At 39.8% G+C, this 23266-nt stretch overlaps 1 protein-coding gene across 5 annotated transcripts in view; it reads left to right on the forward strand.

Moving 5' to 3' along the window:
* The window catches only part of Dock7 (dedicator of cytokinesis 7), a 196552-nt gene that overhangs the window by 93594 nt on the left and 79692 nt on the right, over nucleotides 1-23266 (forward strand). For all 5 annotated transcript variants that reach the window (XM_085839169.1, XM_085839170.1, XM_085839171.1 and 2 more), the window contains exons 15-20: nucleotides 6505-6622; nucleotides 9874-9944; nucleotides 13223-13361; nucleotides 14160-14261; nucleotides 20380-20466; nucleotides 21557-21788. In XM_085839169.1, coding sequence (XP_085695295.1) covers nucleotides 6505-6622; nucleotides 9874-9944; nucleotides 13223-13361; nucleotides 14160-14261; nucleotides 20380-20466; nucleotides 21557-21788 — 749 coding nt within the window. The remainder of the gene's footprint in view (nucleotides 1-6504; nucleotides 6623-9873; nucleotides 9945-13222; nucleotides 13362-14159; nucleotides 14262-20379; nucleotides 20467-21556; nucleotides 21789-23266) is intronic.

Below are 23266 nucleotides of genomic sequence, written 5' to 3' on the forward strand. Positions count from 1 at the left end.
CTAGTGCTGGGATTATGGTCATTTACCACCATGAATTGGGGTCAAGTTCATAGCTAAAAAATTTTTTATGTGTATGGGTGTTTTGTCCTCATGTATGTGCATGTACTGTGGTAGGTAAGATGATGACATTGGGTCCCCTGGAGTTACAGAAGATTGTGAGCCACCATGTTGGTACTGGGAGTCAAACCCAGGTCCTTTAGAGAGCAGCCTGTGCTCATATATGCTGAACATCTTTCCAGCCCTCATGTATATAGCTAGGTTTTTTTGCAAAGAAAAAAAATCAATATAAAATGTTTCAAATTAAGTTGTCAGGCAAATTTTTACAAACCACATCTTTTCTAAAATTCAGTTCATATAAATTCCCATTCCTATCGTAAATGGAGGTTCTCTGTTGATTGATTAAATATGACAGGTTTGACTGTAATGGTTTCTTTAGTGATGCCAGTTAAGTATTGGTTGTGAGCGTGACTGTGGAGCAGGACCACTGGGCGTGGGGTCTCCGCCCACTGTTCTTTAGCTCCTCCACCCTTGGTCACATCAGTTACTTCCTCTGTTTCCTCTTTTGTCCAGTGGAGATAATACTTTACTTAGGGTTGGGAAAAGATTAAAATTAGTATTTTAAAATCACTGGAATCTTTCTTGCTGTCTAATAGGCACTACATATATCAGCTATCTCTTGTAGTTAGGAACAATGTGGTTACGTTTAGAATTTATTGGTGAAGAGTAATGCTAAAATTATTTAGTCATTGAAATTTTCTGATATTTAGGTTTTAGAGGTTTGTTTTCTTGAATTTTGGTTAGGAATTGTATCTTTTGGTTAACTTATATATGTGTGCATGCTTTCTCTTTTTGGGATGTGTATGTGGCGGGTAGTGGGGCTTGAATCTGGAAGCTTAGCATATAAGGCAAGCACTTTCCCACTGAACAGTTCCACAGCCCACTCTGTGTACATTTCCTTAAGTAGGCATTACAGAATTATATAAATACTTTTGGATGGAAAAAGTAAACAAACATGTACGTATATATCCATGCAATAAACACAAAACCAAATCAGTTTCATGTTAAAGTGTGTTGGAGCTAGAGTGAACAGTCACGTTTTCTCCTTTCATGGAAGAGTTAGTGATCCTTGGTCATGCAGGGCATGTTTCGAAACTTTTCTTAACTAAGCTGTCAGCTTCTGTGGTTTAAAACTATTGACCTTGGATTTCCATCCACCTAGTTGAGGTACATGATGAGCCAATTTCCCTGCTCTGTTACACTATACATTTTTTCGTAAATGATTATTAATTTGGATCTTAGCTCCTTTGTACTTTGCCTTGTGCCTTATAGAAACATTAAATATTTATGGATTGAGTAAGAGTTTTTCATATATCAAGTGTAAGACATACACATAGCAGGTGCAAGTCCCTTTAATATAGCAGCTTCCTTTTTTTTTTTTTTTAAAGGGACTATGAAGAGGGGGCCCTTTTTAAAAAAGAAATTAATTTTATTTTATGTGCATGAGTGTTTTACTTGCATGTGTGTCTGTACAGATGGGCATCAGGTCCTATAGGACTGAGTTAGAGACTGTTACGAGCTGCCATGTGGGTGCTAGGAATCAAACCCAGGTCCTCGGGAAGAATGGCCAGTGCTCTTAACTGCTGAGCCATCTTTCCAGTCCCGCAAAAGAGGCCCTTTAAATAAAACCCTGATCAAATATAGAAAGAATCCCAAAGGAAATCAAGCACTGTTAACCAAATTCAATACTTACTTTAAGAATTCCTCTTTCTAAGAGTTGCTATACAAAGTTTCCTGGTTCTATAGGACTCGAGGACACTCAGCAGCTCTCACGTGCTTAGGTCCAGCGAGCCACGGATGCTGCCTGCTTTCCCAAGAGTGTGTAATATTATGGTAGCATGACTTCCAAATTAAAAATGAGGTATTTTGACTCTTTAAAGAATGATTTTTTATTTTATGTCTATGAGTGTTTTGCTTCCTTGTGTGTGCCCCACATGTCTGCAGTGGCCAGAACAAGGTATTGGATTCCATGGACCCTGGTTACCTTGTAAATAAGTGGAAGACTAATGTAATCTGTTGTTAGAAATGCTTGGAAATATCTGAGAAAATGTATATAGATAGAAATGTTGTGAATTGAAGAAAAGAAAAACACTAGAATACTACATTAGCACCACCCTTTCTCTGATCAGAACAGCATTAGCTGGGCTCAGAGGTCATGCAGCACAGGGCTTGCCTAGCATGTGCGATGCTCTGCTTCCATTCCAAGCACTGCATTATTTTAGTCTTTACAGGTATTTCTGTCCCTTTAAGCACATGTCCCCCATGATCAGTAAATATTACCTATGTTTTGATCATGTTATCGTCATTAGCGAGTATAGGGAGTACACCTGTGGAGGTTGCAGGATAGTTTTGTAGAGTCATTTCTCATCGTATGCTTCTCTGCGTTCCAGGATTGAATTCAGGCTCCTGGACTTGCAGAGCTTGCTCCTTTCCCACTGAGACATTTCACTGGTCGTGGGGGAGGAGGGTAGGTGCAGTGTGTGTGTGTGTGTGTGTGTGTGTGCGCACACTCACAGCATGTTGCAGGTTAGAGGACAACCAACAGTAGCAGTCTACACTCCTTCTACCTGCAGTTGCCAGGCTTAGTGGTCCAGGTCTTTCTTTGATTCCCCATTGTTTAACATTCTGTATAATATTTATGGGGTGATCAATAAATATTTCAATTGACCAGTTGTAATCATCTTTAATTTCTCCTTTTTTATTAATGAGCAGATTAATAAAACTATGCTATATGGGCCATGCTAGCTAGATTAACTAGTTAAGTAGTTAACCTTCTTTAAGTTGCCTTGAAGCCTTGTTTTGAGTACTGCTCTCCATTTCATTAGAATTTGTGGATGAATGCTTCTTTTTAAAAGACAATCTTGCTTTCGGCCGCCATAGCCATCTTCCAGTAACTCGCCAAAATGACGAACACAAAGGGAAAGAGGAGAGGCACCCGGTATATGTTCTCTAGGCCTTTTAGGAAACATGGCGTTGTTCCTTTGGTCACATACATGCGAATCTACAAGAAGGGTGATATTGTAGACATCAAGGGAATGGGCACTGTTCAAAAAGGAATGCCCCATAAGTGCTACCACAGCAAAACCGGAAGAGTCTACAATGTCACCCAGCATGCTGTGGGCATCATTGTCAACAAGCAGGTTAAGGGCAAAATTCTGGCCAAGAGGATCAATGTGTGGATTGAGCACATCAAGCACTCAAAGAGCAGGGACAGCTTCCTGAAGCGGGTGAAGGAGAACGACCAGAAGAAAAAGGAAGCCAAAGAGAGGGGCACCTGGGTGCAGCTGAAGCGCCAGCCTGCACCACCCAGAGAAGCACACTTTATGAGGACTAACGGAAAAGAGCCTGAGCTGTTGGAGCCCATTCCATACGAATTCATGGCCTAATGTACACAAAGAAATAAAATAAAATACCAGCCAAAAAAAAAAAAAAAAAAAAAAGACAATCTTATCTCTTACCATTGAAAATTGTATGGTTTTTCACTATTAAAAATATTTAAAGTAGATATTTTTAAAAACCCTTAAATCCACGTGTGTTAGTATTTTAGAAATAGTTTTGCCTACTTTCTCTCTTTTGCTTCTTCCTTCCTTGTCACTGGCCCCCCTCCCCCAAGAATACCTATCAACATGATAGTGCCACGCCACTTCCCTGCTCTGGAGTCTGCCCTCCGCTCGATCCTCTTTCATCAATAAATACTACTGCACATTGTCAAGGTATTCCATAGTAATTAATCATCCAATAGATTGAATATCCTATACCCAGAATGCTTGAGACTATAGCTGTTTGATAGTATGAGATTCGTTAGAACACTTGTGTATGTACTAAAATATCTTGGGGGCTGGAACCAAAGTCTAAGTATGGGATTCATTTATGGTTCATAGACATAGTGTGTGAAGGAAATATATGCAGTATATGAAATAATACATTGTATTTTTTTTTAAACAAAATCTTGTATACACTGAACCATCAGATCTGTTGTATGATGCCAGGTCTTGGAAAGTTTCATTAAGAAAAAAAAAGAAAACACTAGGCATTGTCCTACATACCTTTAAAGGGTTTCAGGCTTAAGACTATTTCAAACTTTTGTTTTATTTGGGATGCTTAGCATCGTGGTGAACTGTATATCTCTTTATAGTTATTTTAATTTTCTTGATTATAAAAATATTGTAATGAATTACTTTCACCAGACTTATCAATTCCTATGTATAATTCTCTTCTTAGACTAGAAGTAAATTTGTTGAATCCAGGACATGTTTTTTAAGAAGTTACATATTGCCAGGCAGTGGTGGCCCATGCCTTTAATCCCGGCAGAGGCAGGTGGATTTCTGAGTTTGAGGCCATCCTGGTGTACAGAGTGATTTCCAGGATAGCCAGGGTCACACAGAAAAACCCTGTCTCGAAAAACCAAAAAGAAGAGGGGCTGACGAAATGGCTCAGCCTGTAAGAGCTGACTGCTCTTCTGAAAGTCCTGAGTTCAAATTCCAGCAACCACATGGTGGCTCACAACCATCTCATAATGAGATCTGACACCCTCTTCTGGTGTGTCTGAAGACAACTGCAGTGTACTTAATTATAATAAGAAATAAATCTTTTAAAACAAAGTAGTAGTAATAGTAGTAGTAATAGTAGTAGTAGTGGTAGTAGTTATATATTGCCATACCACTCTGCCCTGGCAGTTGGTTTTCAGGGTCCTGTTAATATTTTGTTCATCAGCCCGAAGCAACAACCTTCATACAAAGTTATTCAGTCTGTCTCACTCTCCCTCTTCTTCTCCCTCTCCCCTTTCCCCTCCCTCTTCCCTCCCTCTCCTTTTCCTTCTCCAGCTAAGTCATTTAGCTTTTTCATTTTCTACTTCTATTTTCTTTTTTCTTTAATTTATTCACTTTATACCCTGATTGCTGTCCCCCCATTCTAGTCCCCCCACAGCTCCCCCTCCTCCTCCCCTTCTCCTGTGAGAGAGTGGCGTCCTTCCTGTATCTCTCTGCCCTAGCCTGGCACTTCAGTCTCTTTAGGGCCAGATGTGTCTTTTCTCACTTAGGCCAGAGAAGACAGCCGAGTTAAGGGAATGGGTTCCACAGACAGGCAACAGCTTTTGGGATAGGCCCTGCTCCTGTTGTTCCTGACAGAGCTGCACATCTGCTACATATGTGCAGGGGCCTTGGTCCAGCTTATGTATGCTTTTTGGTTGGTGGTTCAGTCTCTGAGAGTCTCCAAGAAAAAAAAGTCTCCAAGGGCCTAGGTTAGTTGACTCTGTTGGTCTTCCTGTGGAGTTCCTATCCCTCCCAGGGCCCTCAGTTCTTCCCCCAAATCTTCCATAATACTCCCCGAGTTCCATCTAATGTTTGGCTGTACGTCTCTGCATCTGCTTTAGTTAGCTGCTGGGTGGAGCCTCTCAGAGGACAGCCATGTCTGCAAGCATAAGAGAATATCATTAATAGTGTCAGGAATTGGTGCTTGCCTGTGAGATGGTCTCCAGTTGGACTGGTTATTAGTGGATCATTCCTTCAGTCTCTGCTCCATCCCCCATCCCTGCATTTCTCGTAGGCAGGATAAATTTTGGGTTGGAAGTTTTGTGGGTGGGTTGGTGCCTTTATTGCTCCACTGGGGTTCCTACTTGTCTATAAGAGGTAACCTCCTCAGGTTCTATATCCCCACGGCTGTGAGTCTCAGCTAAGGTCACTCCCATGGTTCTTAGGAGCCTCTCCTATCCCAGGTCTCTGGCATGTACTGAAGATGTCTCCGCACCAACCTCCAACAGCTGCAGACTCCATTCATTCTCATGGCCATCTGGTCATCTCCCATGTGTAACTTTCATTCTGAACCCTTTATTCATGTGCTTTTGGTTGAATTACTTTTCTTCTTTATATTGACAGCAGTAACTATTAAGTTGTGTAAGATACACAGTTATGAACTGGAATACATACAGGGTAGAATATAATTATTTTATAGTAACTACCTGACTCTGTTGTATCTTTTGTATTATAATATGCATACATATATTTAATATGTACATGTGTGTACATGTTTATATAAGTTGCTATCCAACTTTTTTTTTTTTTTTTTTGAGACAGAATTTCACACTGAGCCTGAAACTCAAGTGACTAGCCTAGATTGGGTGTTGAGTAGGGCCTGGGGAATCGCCTGTCTGCCTGCCAGTGCTGGTCTTACTGGCATGTCTTCAGCTTTTGTTCTGGGTCTTGTTTGTATGGCCAGTACTTTACTAATGAGCTATTAGTGTGGTTTCTGCAGTATAGTTTTGAATTATAATGTGGCATATTGTTCCTTGTAAGTTCTTGATCAGAATCATACCAGAAACACATTTGTGAAATTTGTTGTTTGTATCTGCTTGGAGGAGCTAACATAGAACCAGAAGTGTTGTTTCAGTTCTTAAACCCACAGAATTGCTTGCTACGTCCTCACTGTTGCTTACATTTCTTGGTTTCACAGAAATCTTCTCTACATTTACCCTCAAAGTCTTAATTTTGCCAACCGTCAAGGTTCTGCCAGAAACATCACAGTGAAAGTCCAGTTTATGTATGGGGAAGACCCGAGCAACGCAATGCCGGTAAGAGCCACTCTTCACTGTTCCTCTCCTAAACTTTATTCAAGTAGATAAGCTTTGTTTTATATCACTGATTGGAAGCTCTAAACTGCAATTTAATGTGTTCTTTTGAACCATATTTATGACTGCATCACTTCCTGAGTGGATAGTAATATGCTTAATTCTAGTTTTTCATGAGTACTTGGCATATTTGAAGCACTCCCAGAGATGCAAAGATGAATAAATCTTGTAATCTAGAGAATGCAGTAAGTGAGACTGCAGCAATGTCTGTCTAGGGAACTCTCTCAAATAGTAGGTGATTTTGCTCTAAATTTGGCACTTGTGATTCTGATTTTCCTCATCCCCCAATTAGGAGAACTGCAGATGAGGGCAGTAGGAGACGATGTTGTCCTTTGCAGATGGCTCCTAGAGACTAATCTTGGGTACATATTAGATATATCTAGGGAGTTGTTAAAACACCCAGTGCCCAGGCTGAATCTTGCTGGAATTCACTCATCTCTGTGGCTCTAAGCTAAGTAGCAATTAAAAAAAAACAACAAAAAAACCATTGAGAATGGTGACATGCTTTATGGAAGACTGACACAGAGTCGACCAGAAGGGGTTCAGAGTCGGGAGACGACGCCTGATGAGATAGTGAGTAACCATCTTACCAAGAACTCCCCTCTCCCTGTTCTGATGTGAACTGGTAATGGCGGTGAGTCTGGCAAGAGGAGCCAGGAAGGGCCAGGACTATCCCTGAGAGTCATGCGTACAGTGAAGTCGCTGTGAGGTACAGTAACTTAGGAGTCCGTTGCGGGTAGCCACGGGTGATGCTTCACTACCACAACTGCCAGTACTAAGGAACTCAAGTTGTGTGGCAGTTGAGATTTTGGGGTGGTTGAAGTTGGAAACCTAGAACAGCTGTATGCTTGGGCATATGCTGTAGCCCCAGACTGTGCAAATGTAACGAAAATGCTTGGCTGAGCACAGCTTTTCTGATCTCTTTTGATCGGGTACTTTAGATATTTTTGCTCCGGGGAAAGATGTTTTTCTTCTTTCCTGTTGCCACACTTGTATCCATATGTGGATCTCCTTGACACCAGTGAACACAAATTATTCATCTTTGTATTCTCTTGCAGCAGCTATTTCAGAAACTAACATATAACATGTTGAGTTGAACAAATATTTGCTGAATAGATGTGGAATTTATTTCTGAAGTTTGAAACTAGCATTTTATTCTTTATTAGATCCTTATTTTTGGCTAACTGAATAAATGTTCTATTTTGGTTGAGGCAATATATTGTTCAAAGCCAATACTGTATATGAATTGCCATGTAGGTTTGAGTTTTATGGGAGATGCTGTATATGTCAAAGAACGTTGCATTGCTTACTTTCCAGCATCTTCCATGTCTTAGAACATTCCTGGCATTTTCCACACAGCACTGGGTACACCACCCGCATGGGCAGTTAGCCCCGCCCTCTTTGATGTTGCAACAGAATTTTCTCGCTCCTACACAATATGGTTGCCTGTTTATTTATTATATGCATTAGACTGTGAGCTCCTTGAGGGCAGGGACGCTGTCTCACATAGGTCTGTATCTCGATGCTAGCATAGTACTCAGCACTTAACTGCTGTTCAACCCATGTTGCTGAGAGACAGCCTGCATGGCTAGTGATTGAACTGAACACATCCCACTTTGTTCTCTTCTGGTTGCATAGATAAGTACATTACTTTGTGAAAAGAGATAGTTCCTAAAGAAAAAAAGATGCTGTGTTCCTTTCACCTGTATATTATTATTTATATGACAGTATAATGTTTTTATGTTAGTGTAAATGGCAGCTATGAAAAAATTATACATGAGCCTAATGCATTTGTTTATGTTTTAAACTATGAATATTTTAGGGGTCTCCATATAATTTTTGATTATGTAATTGTCAAAATTATAAGGCAAAAATTATGTAAGGCAAAATTATAGCATTTGTAATTATGGCACAGAAATAAGGTTTTTGAAAGGATATTAAGGTGACTAGGTATTGTGGTGCTTGCCTTTAATCCCAGTTATGGGGATGCTGATACAGGAAGATTGAGAATTTAAAACCAGCCTGGACTACATATCAAATTTAAGTCCAACCTGGGCTACATAGTGGGACTCTATCTCAACTTGAAATAAGAACAAAAATAAACAAACAGAAGCATACTGAAGCATTTGAAGATTGATTAACAGAGCTTATCAGGGGAGTGAATATTACTGTATTTGCTACTTATCTCAAGTAAGAATCGCCTGCTGAATTTCTAGAATGAGAAACAGATGTCAGTCACGTCCTTTACAAAAGGACTGCGCTGAATCGTCTCACAGTCTGACGGCACAAGCATACTGATGTGCTATGGAACGATTGCTGCCAGATCGAAAGTGTTTAACTTGTGGCATTTCTAAACTATACTGTCATATAGTAGTCACAGTAGTGATGACGATGACATCAGTCTCCAACCGTGTTGCTGGCTCAGTTTTGTGCAAATACTGAACATTTTTATATGTGGTGGATTTTAAAACTAACACACAAGCGTAAGTCTAAACCAGAGCACCTCCATTATGAAGTAACTTGCAGGATGTGTGAGAAGTAAAAGATAAAGAGCATGACATAAAAATAGTACTTTGTATCATTTATAAATAATCGGTATTTGATCTGCAGAATGACTCTCATGTTTTAGTAAAGCCACCACATTGCATATTGATGCCACCATGCTGGGGTAATTTTCTTGTTTTAAATTCAAAGTGATGTTACTCCCTGAATGTTCACTTCCTTTAAGAAAACAGGAAAGAGGACTGAAGATGTAGTTCAGTTGCCAAAGACCTTGCCTAGCATGCATGAAGCCCTGGGTGCATAAAACTAGGCATCACGGTGGCACATGCCTGTCATCCCAGCATTAGTGTTAAGGCAGTCTTCAACTACATGTGAAGTTCAAGTCCACCTTTGATTACATGAAGCCTTGTCTCAGAAGAGCAGGAAAGGGGAAGAGGACAAAAATGTATCTGATTATTCAGTGAATAGAAGAAATATGGTTGTAGAAGCTTTCTGAATGGTTGAATGTCAGATGGGTCTATCATTGAGAAGATAGTTAAGCAGTTGAGCTTTTATAATTAGGCACATTGTTCTTCACTGGGCCAATTTTGCCCATTTTCTCAAATAGTTATTAAAGCATACAGTTCTTACATAGATGTGAACCATCCAGCATTTATTACAACCAAGTTTCAACATGCTGTTATTTGTTTCAGGTAATCTTTGGTAAATCTAGCTGTTCAGAATTTTCAAAGGAAGCCTATACAGCCGTAGTATATCATAACAGGTACTGAATTAAAATATTTCTTTCAAAGTTACTCACTTCTTAGTGGCATTGTTAGCACTCACATTAGTATGTTTACCAAATGCTTTGCTGCACTGAACGTGCCAAATTCACGACTGACATCAGAATGACGATTTTCAGTCTGTAGATGTGCAGCTCTTCTTTGTAGACATGTCAAATGTCAGGCTTTAGACAAGAACATCTTTTTAAAATTCTGTTTCTTTCTGTATAGTTATGGATTAGTGTTGGAACCTCTGGCCCTTTGGTCTCTGCCTTATTACTTTCCTCCGATACTTCCTCATTTTGTTGAACTCTGCTCTCCTCAAGCTCCTTGCAGGGGTGATATGTTCACCATCCCATCCATGATTCTTTGATGTAGTAGTTAATCCAGGATTAGTTCTGTGAGGAAATTGTTACCCTCATCTTGCTTTTATTTTCTTCTTTCTGTGTATGTGAGAGAGGGGAATTATTTAAGGGAAAAAAAATCACAAATTGTTCCCATTGCATGAGCTGTTGCAGAATTGTGTGTCACGTGTAGGGGCTACAGTCATTCATTTCTCTTCCATTAGCCCCTCTTTTACAGTCTTCTTGTGATCATTTTGGTTTGATTTTATTTTGTATATTTTCCTTTCATAAAGCAGTAACTAACTATATGAGTTTCCTACAGCTTCTACTTTTTTTCTGCATTTCTAGCTTATTGATTATGGTTGTCACATTTGAGATCTGTAATTTCTCTATTCACTGCTTAGATTATCTACATACTTGTCTGCCTTTCCTTCTCTTTCAGTAGTAGCAATGTCCTCTCTCCTCAGTGCGACTCATTCACATTTGCTCCCAGTCCCGTTCCACTTCCTCAGAATATGGTCAGCTCCTGTCTCTTGCCCATCACAGTTGTTGCTCCATCCTTCCTTTCCAAGTGAGGCTTGTCCTTCACGTGTAACAAGGCGCTGCGCTGTCCCCTGGTGCTGTTGTGCTGCGTGCTCTCTGCTCCCCTTTAAACTCTGTCTCTCACTTTCACTTTGCAGCCACAGTTCAGTTCTGACAACCTTTCGAGATTTTCTGCCTGTAATGACTTCACACAAAATACTAAATCTTTGCTCACAAATCTGTGTCTGTTATCTAAGTGATGTCTTTCTGCTGCATTCAATGAAAACACTTCTATTTTAACATTTATATGGAACACTCCCAAATCATTTCCAGTCCTGACCTTTTGTGATCATATATCTTTTCATTGACTGATGAGACACACCGGTTTGCATGTCTTGCCTTCTTGGTTTCCGTGTTTGTCTCTACAACACTCTCTGTTTTTAGTAATGATACTACCATTTTTCTGGTTCAAAATTTGACATCTTTGACATTTTCCTTCTTTTCTCTGGAATCTAATCAAAATTGTAAGTCTCAATATTCTCCTTGTTTCTGGGCCTTTCTTGAACTTGTGTGTACTAAACTCTATGCACTCTTTCAGGCCTGTATCAAATATCATATTTTGATCTCAAACTGGAAATAGTCTGTTTGACTTTGTTCTTGAAGTGCTTAACCCATGTGATCTCCATCAGGAACTGACAAACATTTTCTATGAAGGACTAGATATTGTATGGTCCAAGCCTATTGCTACACACCATCTCCTGCAGTCGCTGAGCTCTGCCATTACGTCACTAAAGCACAGTAGTCGGTCAGTGATGGTGAGGCAATGTGCTATGGCTGTGGTCTACTAAAAGGTTACTGTGAACCCTAAAATTTCAATTTCATATCAAGAAATATTATTCAGATTTTTAAAAACCATTGAAAAATATGAAACCTATTCCTGATCTTCAGGAATATAAAACTAGGTAGTGTACTAGGCTTTTTTGACATCTCTGTCCAATTCATATTCATACTAAGTTATATAGCTTTAAGGAAAATTATTGTCTTATTTATCTCTAAAACAACCACAAAAATAAAAATTTAGTCTAAATATGACAAACCAATATATTGAAGTCAGTAATTCTTATAGACACCTATACTGTAATTTCAGGGAGAAATGAAGAACCCAAATATTACATAACAGGAAATATATTTCTATAAAAACAGTAATTTCTAAAACTTTCTCAGTTTGGCTGGGCCATTATTATTATTGTTTTAATTATTAGTGGAAATTATTAGTGGCAGTACTGCCTGACATTGGTTATAAATCCAGGTTTTTATAATTCAGTGATGGTTGGTGAGCTTAGTAACAAGAGACATGCTTTTGAAAATGTTCACCAGGCATCAAACTCTCAGCTAGGATTAGCTCTTTCTTGTTACCTTATTTAAGGCCTAATTCCACTTAGTGTTTCTGTGATCAACTCCATGCCTGCCAATATAGTTTTGAGGCTTATTTGACCAGGAAGAGTATTGACTGATGGACATCTGAGAAGGAAAGTTACCTAGCAGGGTGGACAGCCTTCACTTTAAACGTGGTTGGAACCATGTGGCTTAGCTGTATTTTCACTGAGTATCATTCTGAAAGACGCTGAGAATGGAAAAGTGAGATGCCTCCATTGTGTTCTATGTTTTATTTCTATATCAAGAAAACAGCCAGGGTTCTGTGAAAGTGTCCCTTGAGACAACCCCTTGTGCTGAGAAGAAGCACCATGGCCATCAAGCATGACATTCTTTGTGTTAGTGTGATGGCTAGGAGCACGTCTATGCTGCTGGACAAGTTCAGTTTGCAGGCTTTCTCTGATTTTGTCTTTATTGTCTACTGTGTCCACAGTAGTCTGTTTGCTAACGTTATTTATTCCTTTTAACAATGGAACATTTGAAAGAAAGCTTTCCCCAGAGAGCCTAACTTAATGTTTAGGTATCTTTAGAGATACCCCTCCCAAAGGGTATCTTTGCTGGTACCCCAGCAAAAGGAAAATGCTTCCATAAGGTATGACCTAAAAATATATACCCAGAAGACTTGTTTGACTTTTCCGTGTAAGTGGGTACCAAATTTGGTTCATAAATGTAGTATAATGCCCAGTGTGATTGAGATCTCATTATCTAGCTGATAATTATTAATGAATTTTCAAATAGTAGGATGCCTCAGCTCATTCATAAAAACATTATGAACAATTTCAGAAACAGTGTTTGCTCCCTCATCTGGAAGTAGAAGTTAATTCCTTAGAAGTGAGGATGATGAAAAAATTCCCTGGAGTAGAGAAAAATTGTGCATGAACCTAAGTCAATCTTAAACCAGGCAGCTAAGCAAATGCAGTCATTGTCCATTTTAAACAATGACTGACTATTGATTTTCGTTTTTATTTCTTTGTATGAAGGTCTCCTGATTTTCACGAGGAAATCAAGGTCAAGCTTCCCGCCACGCTAACTGACCACCACCACTTGCTCTTTACTTTTTATCATGTTAGTTGTCAGCAGAAACAAAACACTCCTCTCGAAACCCCAGTCGGATATACAGTAAGTCTTCCTGTCATTGTATTGTACTTACGTCAAGGGATTGTAAATGTTTTAAAATATTTATGAAGTGTGGTACTCTGTAGATGCTCCGTTTTGTTCAGGAAGCACCCTCACCTCAGCTGCTCACTGGTGTCCTTAGCTGGTTAGTCACTTTCATAAAGGCTTAGGTGTTGGTTCTGATGGGTGGGTGTTTTCCTAAGATGAAGTATAAACATAATAGATTCAATGAGAGAATGATTTGAATGAATAAAAGAAACCCATAGACAAGAAACGAAAGCCTTTGGATATTGTAAAAAAAACTAATTATGGCCGCACTGCCAAGGTTAACATGCAGTGAAAGTCTGTGTAAGGTGCTGTCATGCAATTTTGTTGTAGAATTTATCCTTCAACTTAAATTTATATTTGATTTAATATTTTTTATCTCTTATGTTTGTGACAGAAATTATGGTAACTGCTAGGAAATAAATTATATTTATACTTTTGTTTCCAGTATTCAAGGTTTCCTCTGTTTGAAGTGAAACTATTGTTTTTAAATTGATTTTGTAGCCTTTTCTAGAACCAATTCTTCCTTGGATAATAAGGCCACGTACTAAATATTTCATGTTGAAATAGTCAGTTTTGGAATTTTCATGAATTAAATATCATCAGGGAAGTGGAGTGCTGAAGGCCCATCGTTACTTAGGCAGTTACACACATAATGTCTGTTGATGTCAGAGAAAGTTGGCTTCAGTCACATTCTTAAAGCTGACTGTCCACATAATGATTTCAATAACAGACACATGTCTTTTTTATTTAAAGTGGATACCAATGCTGCAGAATGGACGGTTGAAGACAGGGCAGTTCTGCCTGCCAGTCTCCCTGGAAAAACCACCGCAGGCTTATTCAGTGCTTTCCCCTGAGGTCAGTGCCTTCCAGCAAGTTTTAACTCTCTAGGCTGAATGAAAAAAGATCCTGTTAATTAAAATGTCTACCAAACAAAGATTTGCTGTTTCTTCTATGTGAATGCACATAATGAAGTGTTTTTCATTGATAATTACAATTTTTCTTTTGAAGTATGGTAGCAAACTAGTTCCTATGTGGCTAAGACAGGATTGACAGGAGTTTGAAAATAGCCTGGACTACATCGTGAATGTATAAACATGGTATCTGTTTACATACTGTAACTCAAGACTTTGAAATAAACATATGTATAATAACCCACCAGCTACCGCTCTGCCCCTCATACCTTGTTCTGTCGCCCACTCTGCTCTCTCCATCCCACAGCCCTGTTCTTCCTGAGGCCTGTGCACTGCCCTCTACTGCCAGGGCAGCATCTCAGGGCCTGCTTTTCATTTTCATCAGTCACTCACACTCCTCTTCAGAGAAGTCATCTCTGATTATTCTGCCCAAGAGGCAGCCACTCCCTCCTGACCTTCTCACTTTGTCTTTTTTCTCCTTGTACTTTTCACTATTGTTAACTTAATGTTTATCTGTTTACTGTCTATAGAGTATAACTTTTGTGAGGGTAGGATATCTGTATGTATTCACAGTGGTGCTTAGCTTATTGTGAGCATCTAGGAAACATGCATCCTTTCTTCCCCCAGCCTTGTGTCTGTTTTCCAGGCACCTTTTCAGTTTCTGTGCATTGTTCTGCACAAGCATGGCCTTTTTCCTAAGAGTAAATAATGCTTACTCTTTATTTGCTGTTGTTTCAAACAAACCATATTTCAGAAGACATTTATATAAGAAAGTGTATTTTTATGGAAATTAATTTTGGATTTGTCATTACTGAAATAATTTTCAAGTGCAAAGCCAGTTTCTGAAACAAGGACAGTGATTTTCTTTTCATTTTTTGGGGGGGAGTATTTCATTTACATTTCCAATGCTATCCCAAAAGTCCCCCACACACTCCCCCACCCACCCACTATTTTTTTGGGTACAAAATTTGGGACAGGCAATTTTTCAAGGCTTAAAGTGTCTCTCTTCTCTCATTCTCTGCTCTCTCTCATTCTCTGTGCTCTCTCATTCTCTGCGATCTCTCTCTCTCTCTCCCTCTCCCTCTCCCTCTCTCTCCCTCTCCCTCTCCCTCTCCCTCTCCCTCTCCCTCTCCCTCTCCCTCTCCCTCTCCCTCTCCCTCTCCCTCTCCCTCTCCCTCTCCCTGTCCCTCTCCCTCTCCCTCTCCCTCTCCCTCTCCCTCTCCCTCTCCCTCTCCCTCTCTCTCTCTCTCTCTCTCTCTCTCTCTCGTAGCTTGAGGCCACACACACTCTGCATTCCCCTGTGCACTCTGCTTTTCTCGAACTCCCACATTCATACACACCTCTGTGTTCCCCTTTCACTCTTCACACACTCTTCACACACATCTTACACACACACCACATGCACCTTCCTTTCACTGGCACACACACTCTCCATACATACCTCACATTCTCTCTTCACTTGCTCTTCACATTCACCTCACATACTCCTCACTTGCTCTCTACTCGCTCTCTCACCTTTTTCTTGATCCAGTCTGTCTTTTATTGATACTCCAAAAGCAGTTAGAAAAAATGCATTGTATAACCATTGCCAAATCAAATTCAAAGAATAACCACATCCCAGAAAAAAAATCAAGAATTACAATTGTTCCTCAAAGTGTCAAGCTTCCCTATCCCCAGGCCTATACCCAAAGTAACAATAATTGAAAACTTATCATTATTTAAACTTTAACTTATACTTCAGAGCTTAGAGCTCTGAGGCCAGCTACTTGCATTTTCTTATGAAGCTCTAATGATAAATGACATGGGCAAAGCTGCCAGGCAGTAACCAGAAAAAAAAATCAAAATTAACCCATACATAACTCAGTAGTGCCACTAGCTTTCTGCTTCTGCACATTGCACACAATGACTCTCCTAAAAATCCTGGTGTTTTACTAATATAAGTTTTACTAATATAAGATTATACATATTCTTTTTTTTAAGATTTATTTATTACTATATGTAAGTACACTGTAGCTGTCTTCAGACACACCAGAAGAGCGTCAGATCTTATTACAGTTGGTTGTTAGCCACCATGTGGGTTCTGGGACTTGAACTCAGGACCTCCGGAAGAGCAGTCGGCGCTCTTAACCACTGAGCCATCTCTCCAGCCCCGATTTTACATATTCTATACTTGCTTATCCAGGAAACACTTTCAAATGTTATGCAAAACTTATTTCATAACTTGAATAGTTTTTGCCTTTCTCGCAGTCCCAGTGTTGGCTCTATTTCATTTTCTAATAATTTCATAAAACTTTCTTTGCAAGTCAAGCATTAATCTGCAGCTACTATTGTGCAGTTGTTACATTTTTTCCAAGATGACAACACACAGCATGCACCTGGGCCATTAGGATTGTGCTGTGCTGTGCTGTGCCCCATGTCTCAAATTTTAATTGTTTAAGAATCATTACATCAGGGAACATCTAGTTTCACAAAATTCACCAGAGCAGAAGGAGAAAGAAGTAAGAAAGTCAGATACAATAGAATAATTATGCACACCAAGGCCAACTGAAAAACAGTCACGCACAAATGAAATCTATACAGCTGTTGTTCAGGGCGAAGGTTAGGAAAAATGGGAACAACTGGTTTTTTTTTTACAAGAGCTGCTGCAGGCTACTGAGATGTTTCCATCCTGACCTACTACAGGCAGTCCTTTACTTCAGATGGCAGGTCCCCTGGAGGGATGTCTCCTGCTTCTCAGAGTCCCAGACAGTATCCTTTCCTACAAGGAGCTGCCATGGATTTCTGAGCTGTCTGTCTCCATCCCGGCCTCCTGCAGGCAGTCCCTGTCATCATATGCTGGCTCCAGCAAGCCAGCACTGGAGCTCAGCAGTTAAGAGCCCTCTCTTTCAGAGGCTCTAGGATTGATTCTCAGCACCTATGCTGCAATTAGCCACTGTCTGCAATTGCTGCCACAGGGGATCAGACCCTCTTTTGGCCTCCGTGGGGATTGTATAAATGTGGTACACAGACATACATGCAGGCAAAACAGCCATACATATAACAGTACATAATAGATTTTTAAAACTAAGAATAAAAGTTTTCTAGTGGCACATACATATAAAGGTGCCACGACGAAACCCAGTACTTTGTATACCAGAATTCCTGAAAAGTGAAACTTTTTACATTGTGATAATAAGCATTTTCAGTTTTAAATCACCTGGAAAGTATATTTCTTGAGGTGAGCCAAACACAGAAAGATAAGCACCAAATGTTCTCTCTCATATGCAGATAGCTTATAGTGTGTGTGTGTGTGTGTGTGTGTGTGTGTGTGTGTGTGTGTGTGTTTCAGTGGAAGTAAATACAGGTTAAAGCTTAAAAACTCAGAAATAGACCAAGAGAGGATAAGCAGACTTGCTGAGAATTGTGGGAGAGGAATGTGTGGGTGGACAGAAGGGTGTGCACAGCAGGGAGGTCCCTGGGTGAGCATCAACTGATACATTCTGCTTGAAAATATAACACCTAGTCCCCCTCCCCTCCCCTCCCCTCCCCTCCCCTCCCCTCCCCTCCCCTCCCCTCCCCTCCCCTCCCCTCCCCTCCCCTCCCCTCCCTCTTTTCCTGTGCTGAGTATGGTACCCAGGGCTTTTACATGCTAGATGAATGTACTACCATTGAGCAAAATCCCCAGTCCATTTGATGAATTTAAACTTTACTGTTTTATCAGGTCTTAATGCTGGGCTTTACATGTAACCATGCTTAAGTACAAAGAAATTTATTTTTCTAACAAAACTATTTCTTTAACTTTACCTGGTAATTACTACTTCTTAAAGCCCTTAAAAATTTTTTTAATGTAGCTTTATTACTCTTCATCTTCTCAATCTTTTGACTGTTTTCCTTTAAACACACGTGTTCCTCCCCCTGAACCCATATGCACCCTTTTTGTGGGGCACCACTCCCAAGGCTGAGTGAGTCAGCTTTGCACCTGTGTGGCAAATATGAGAAAGACAGTATGAAAGAAGTAAATGCTTATAGTGGCTTTCAGCTTGTGTGCCTGTGTTCCTCTGAAGTTGTGAGAAAGCAAAAGAGCATCACAGCATTCCAAGGGAGGGAGAGCAGAGTTCCTCACTTGGGACAGAAGCAGAAGAGGGAAGGGTCCTGAACAAGGGAACGCTTGAGCATGCCCACGGTGACAACCACATCAAACTTGGTTCTGCCTCCTAAATTCCACCACCTCATAATAATGCCATCTTCTCGTGACTCCATCAAGGGAACAGGCTGCTCAAGAGGATAGAAGCACCTGTCCCAGTCACTCCCCAGATGCCCATCACTTGGCATCTAAGCCTTCCGGGCATTCTCTCTACCCAAACCACAGCAGTGCTTGTGGCTCCCACATGAGCTGTACAGGTGTGCTCCACTTCATATTTCTGCACATCCATTTTTTTTTCTGATAAAGCAGCATGCCTAGTGATGCCTTTATTAATATAGGATGTCCCAAGTTGGTCTCATTCTTGTTGACTACTGTTAGAACTTTAGAATGAGAAGACCTTAGTCACTAATGTGTCTAGCACAGTGGAGACATCTGGTACGCGCCCCAGGAGCCCTGTCTGTTAGGCTCGAGGGAGTAAATTCCTAGGAGGTAGAAGTGTTTCAACCTGGAGCTAGATTTCATTTTTCTCTTTGTAGAAAGTATAAAACTTAGTGTAATTATTATGTGGACCTTAAAATAGTTTTGCTTGTTTATGCCTGATCGATGTCAAATGAAAACACATTTGTGTTACCTCATGATTTATACTTGTAGATGCTTATCTTAGAGACGTATTTCCATACTTGTGAGAAGATCTGAGTATTTGATGTTTTAAATTTAATAGTGCTTGCACTACTGGTGGACAGTGGTGACTTCTATTTTATTATTTTAGCTATAAAATAACATTTATACAAAATATTTATGTTATAATTGCTATTTAAATCTATTGATCCAAGAGCTGGAATGTTAATAACTTGCATCTTTTATTATATCCCCTATTCCATATTTATTTGCCTTCAATTTTCATTAAATTAGCAGTTTTTAAAAGATTGTTGTAAAAATGTACATAACATTTTTTAAAAGTACCCTGATATTTATGCTGCCAATTCTCAGACTGTGGACCTGTTGAATTTATAAGTATGTTATATATTTTACCTGCATATTTTTAAAGGGGAAAATATTTTTGAAAAATAAAGCTGGGTTCCAGACCTTTATTATTTGACTCAGTCGAGGGATTGAATCTCGACCTTCATGTGGGAATTTGAAATGGGACTACCGCCAGGCGGTGGTCGTACACACCTTTAATCCCAGCACTTGGGAGGCAGAGGCAGGCGGATTTCTGAGTTCGAGGCCAGCTTAGTCTACAAAGTGAGTTCCAGGACAGCCAGAGCTACACAGAGAAACCCTGTCTTGAAAAAAAAAAAAAAAGAAAGAAAGAAAGAAAGAAAGAAAGAAAGAAAGAAAGAAAGAAAGGAAGGAAAAAAAGAAAAGGAAAGAAAAGGGACTACCGGCTGTACTAGGTTCTCTCTCTACATAAAGAACAGCTGAGGAGGGGCTGTGTTCTCCCTCATATAGTCCAAGACTTCAAGGCTGTGTGGATTTCATCAGTCTCAAGGGTGGTTGTTGGTTAATGGCTGAAGTATGATGGGCTTTGCTAGTTAGGGCAGAGTTCCTTCTTTGGCTCTTTGGAGTGTCTTTCTCTCACACCCAGTTCTGGATTTTTTAAAGCATAAAAAAAATAAATACAAGAAACCTGCTTTTGGGTGTTTGCTTGCTGAGCTTGCTGGCCTGTCTCTTCTTTCACCTTTTAAAGTCTCCATGTTCAGTTTCTTAATATTGCCCAAAATTTTAGCTGTGTGTAGCAGGAAGTCCACTGTATATACTTGGCTTGTATTGAGGGGCTCCAAGGGAGTTGGGAGGAGGGAATGGAAGATAGATATAGTCAAAATGCATTGTGTACATGTACGGGATTCTCAAAGAATAAATAAAAATAGTATTTCTATAGTACTTGTAGTCATGAAGCCTTTGCAAGCCTATGCACACTCTGCTTGGTTTATTTCAGGTCCCTCTACCTGGTATGAAGTGGGTGGACAACCACAAAGGAGTATTTAATGTTGAAGTTGTTGCTGTTTCATCCATTCATACACAAGTGAGTTTTAGTATTTCTTTATAATCAGATTTCACTTAGATGAACTGAACATATGGCATTTCTGTTGTCTTGCCAAACTTTAAGAATATATGTTAGTTAAAAACAGATTTAGACTTTTTTTTTCACTAAATACCATTACGTACTTTGTCTTTTAAATGTGACTGATGTATTTTAAACAATTATGGGCCTTTTTCTTATTTTTAATTTCTAGCATATGGCAAAATAGAGTTGTAAAGCTCTCGAGCTCATTTTAAGTCAGAGTCAAGTATCTCAGGTGGAAAATTTTTAGAGATCATTTGGTTCAGGTTTTTTACTCTACTAGCAGTAAGGAGGGACATTGTATAACAGCAGACAAGTTGAATTAATTACATTTTCCATGCAGACTTGTTCAAAATATTAAAGATGATTTACTATTAAATGAATGTTAAAAGAATTCTATAACGACAGATAGCAGACAGAGAAGTATCAACAAGGAATCTTAGAAGGCCAAAGGAAGCTCCTGAAGACTGACAGTCAGGCTCTGGGGAGAGGACCCGTTGCTGTAAGAACATGTAGCTTAGCATTCTGTGGTGTCAGAGACCTGGTAGCAGTGCCTTCCGTTGGAGCCTCAGAGCCACCACTGCCCTGCTGCACATCCTGCCCATCTAGCCCCGACCAGGAATATAAGAAAGAGCCTTTCAGGCCATCAAGCCCCAAATGACTACAGCTGCAAGGGAGTAGCATGGGTGGGAGAATTTAGTTCCCGTATTGCACCATGTGAGAAGGAAGGTAGGGTAGGAGCTATGAGACAGTGAGCTAGTAACAGGCACTGCTTGCTAAAGTACCTGCCATGAGAACTGAGCTCCAAAAATTAGGCAAGCTCCACCTACAAGTGAGGTCCTTCATCACTCAAGGATTCCTTGAGTAACTGATGGAATTTGAGATGGCTGTTTCACAACAAGTAAGAAGAGATGTATGACATTGGGAACAGTGTGTATGTTTGTTTGTAGCTTTTTGCATTATCAAGTAATGTGAGATGTTAAATGTTTTGTAGTTTTTGAGGTGGAATTGATGTGGTTAGAATTGTTTAGCTCTTTGTTCTTTGTTTTAGGACCCTTATCTAGACAAATTCTTTGCTCTTGTCAATGCTCTGGATGAACACATGTTCCCAGTCCGAATTGGGGACATGCGGATCATGGAAAACAACTTAGAGAGTGAACTGAAGAGCAGCATTTCAGCCTTGAATTCCTCACAGCTGGAACCCGTAGTCCGCTTTCTTCATCTTCTGCTTGATAAACTCATACTTTTAGTTGTGAGACCGCCTGTGATTGCTGGCCAAATAGGTAACTACATTTACATGGGATGAATCATGAACTTTATAATTTATAATTTTGCATTTTTAACTTAGATTTAAAAAGAATCCTGATTTCTGTTTGCTGTGCTTGTTGTGGGAGGGCATGACTTGTATGTGATAGGAAGTGATAATATATATATAGACTTTTACTCAAACTATCAAAACAAATTAACATTCAGTCACCAAATATTTATTAAGCACTTAGGATAAATCAGATATTCATTGACACTGTCCAAAGCTTGATCCCTGCTGCTAAGCTCTCACAGAGTAGTTAAGAAAAGCAGCCAAAAAATAATCCTGTTATATTTTATAGAGCATACAGTGTATCTATTCTGCCAACAGAAAGTCCTGTTATATTTTACGGAGCATACGGTGTAGCATTTTGCATCTTCATCCATCTGTTATCCTCTATTTCCTATAGCTCTTCTCTTTGTTTTCTCAAAATCACTATATCTATATTCTTTTGTACTCTGAAATATATAATTGTTTCTCAATTTCACCCTTTCCAAATACAAATCTTGGGAAGAAATTGAGCCAGAAAGAAACACTAGCTACTGTGTTATTAACATTTATTAATGGGTAGCACTAAGGATATGTCTGCTCAACATTCTGAGATATATATTCTTTTAAGGACACTTGTTAGTGGAGGAAGTTCTTGGTCGGGTACTCAAAGATGAATAGGAGAATTTCATAAGTACTCTTCAAGGAGAAGGAGACACGTTGATGTAACACAGACACAAAGGACTTGGGAAGCTATGGGAAGACTTTTAAGGAATGAGCTATAAAGTAGAGGGTTGGTAGCAAAAGGTGATTGATGTACAAAAGGGGAGATAGAGGTAGGCTTTTCTATCACACTTTAGGAAACCAGGAAATATTAGCCTTTGAGAGATCTGGTTCCAGTTAAGAAAGGAACATGACCAAATTTTACTTTTAAAGGCACACTATCCCAGGGCTGGAGAGATTTCTTAGTGGGTAAAAGTGCAGTAAGTGTGAAAGACCTAAGTTCACATTTCCAAGACCCCATCCATACACAAGCCAAATGCATAGAGTAGGTGTCTGCAGTGCCTGTATTACTTTAGGAAGTGGAGGTTGGAGAAAATGACTTCCTGGAAGCTAATGGGTCAGCTACTCTGGCACACACAGAAGAAAAACAACAAACAAACCCTGACTCAAAACAAACAAACAAACAACCCCAGCTAGGCACTTCCCTTAAAGCCCAGCAGTCAGGAGGCAGAGGCAGGTGATCAATAAGTTTGATACCAGCTACTACAGAGTGAGTTCCAGGACAGCCAGGGCTACACAGAGAAACTCTGTCTTGAAAAAACCCAAAACAAACAAGGTAGAAGACAGTTAACTTCTGAGCTCACACATGCTGTCGGCACATGTGCACCCTTCACAGCTGTGCTGTGACTCACCTGCACCTGCATTCACATGCATGAGTGCACCTGCATTCACATGCATGAGTGC

This window comes from Mus caroli, unplaced genomic scaffold (genome assembly GCF_978045245.1).
Source record: "Mus caroli unplaced genomic scaffold, Mus_caroli_1 scaffold_6, whole genome shotgun sequence".
Taxonomy (NCBI): Eukaryota; Metazoa; Chordata; class Mammalia; order Rodentia; family Muridae; genus Mus; species Mus caroli.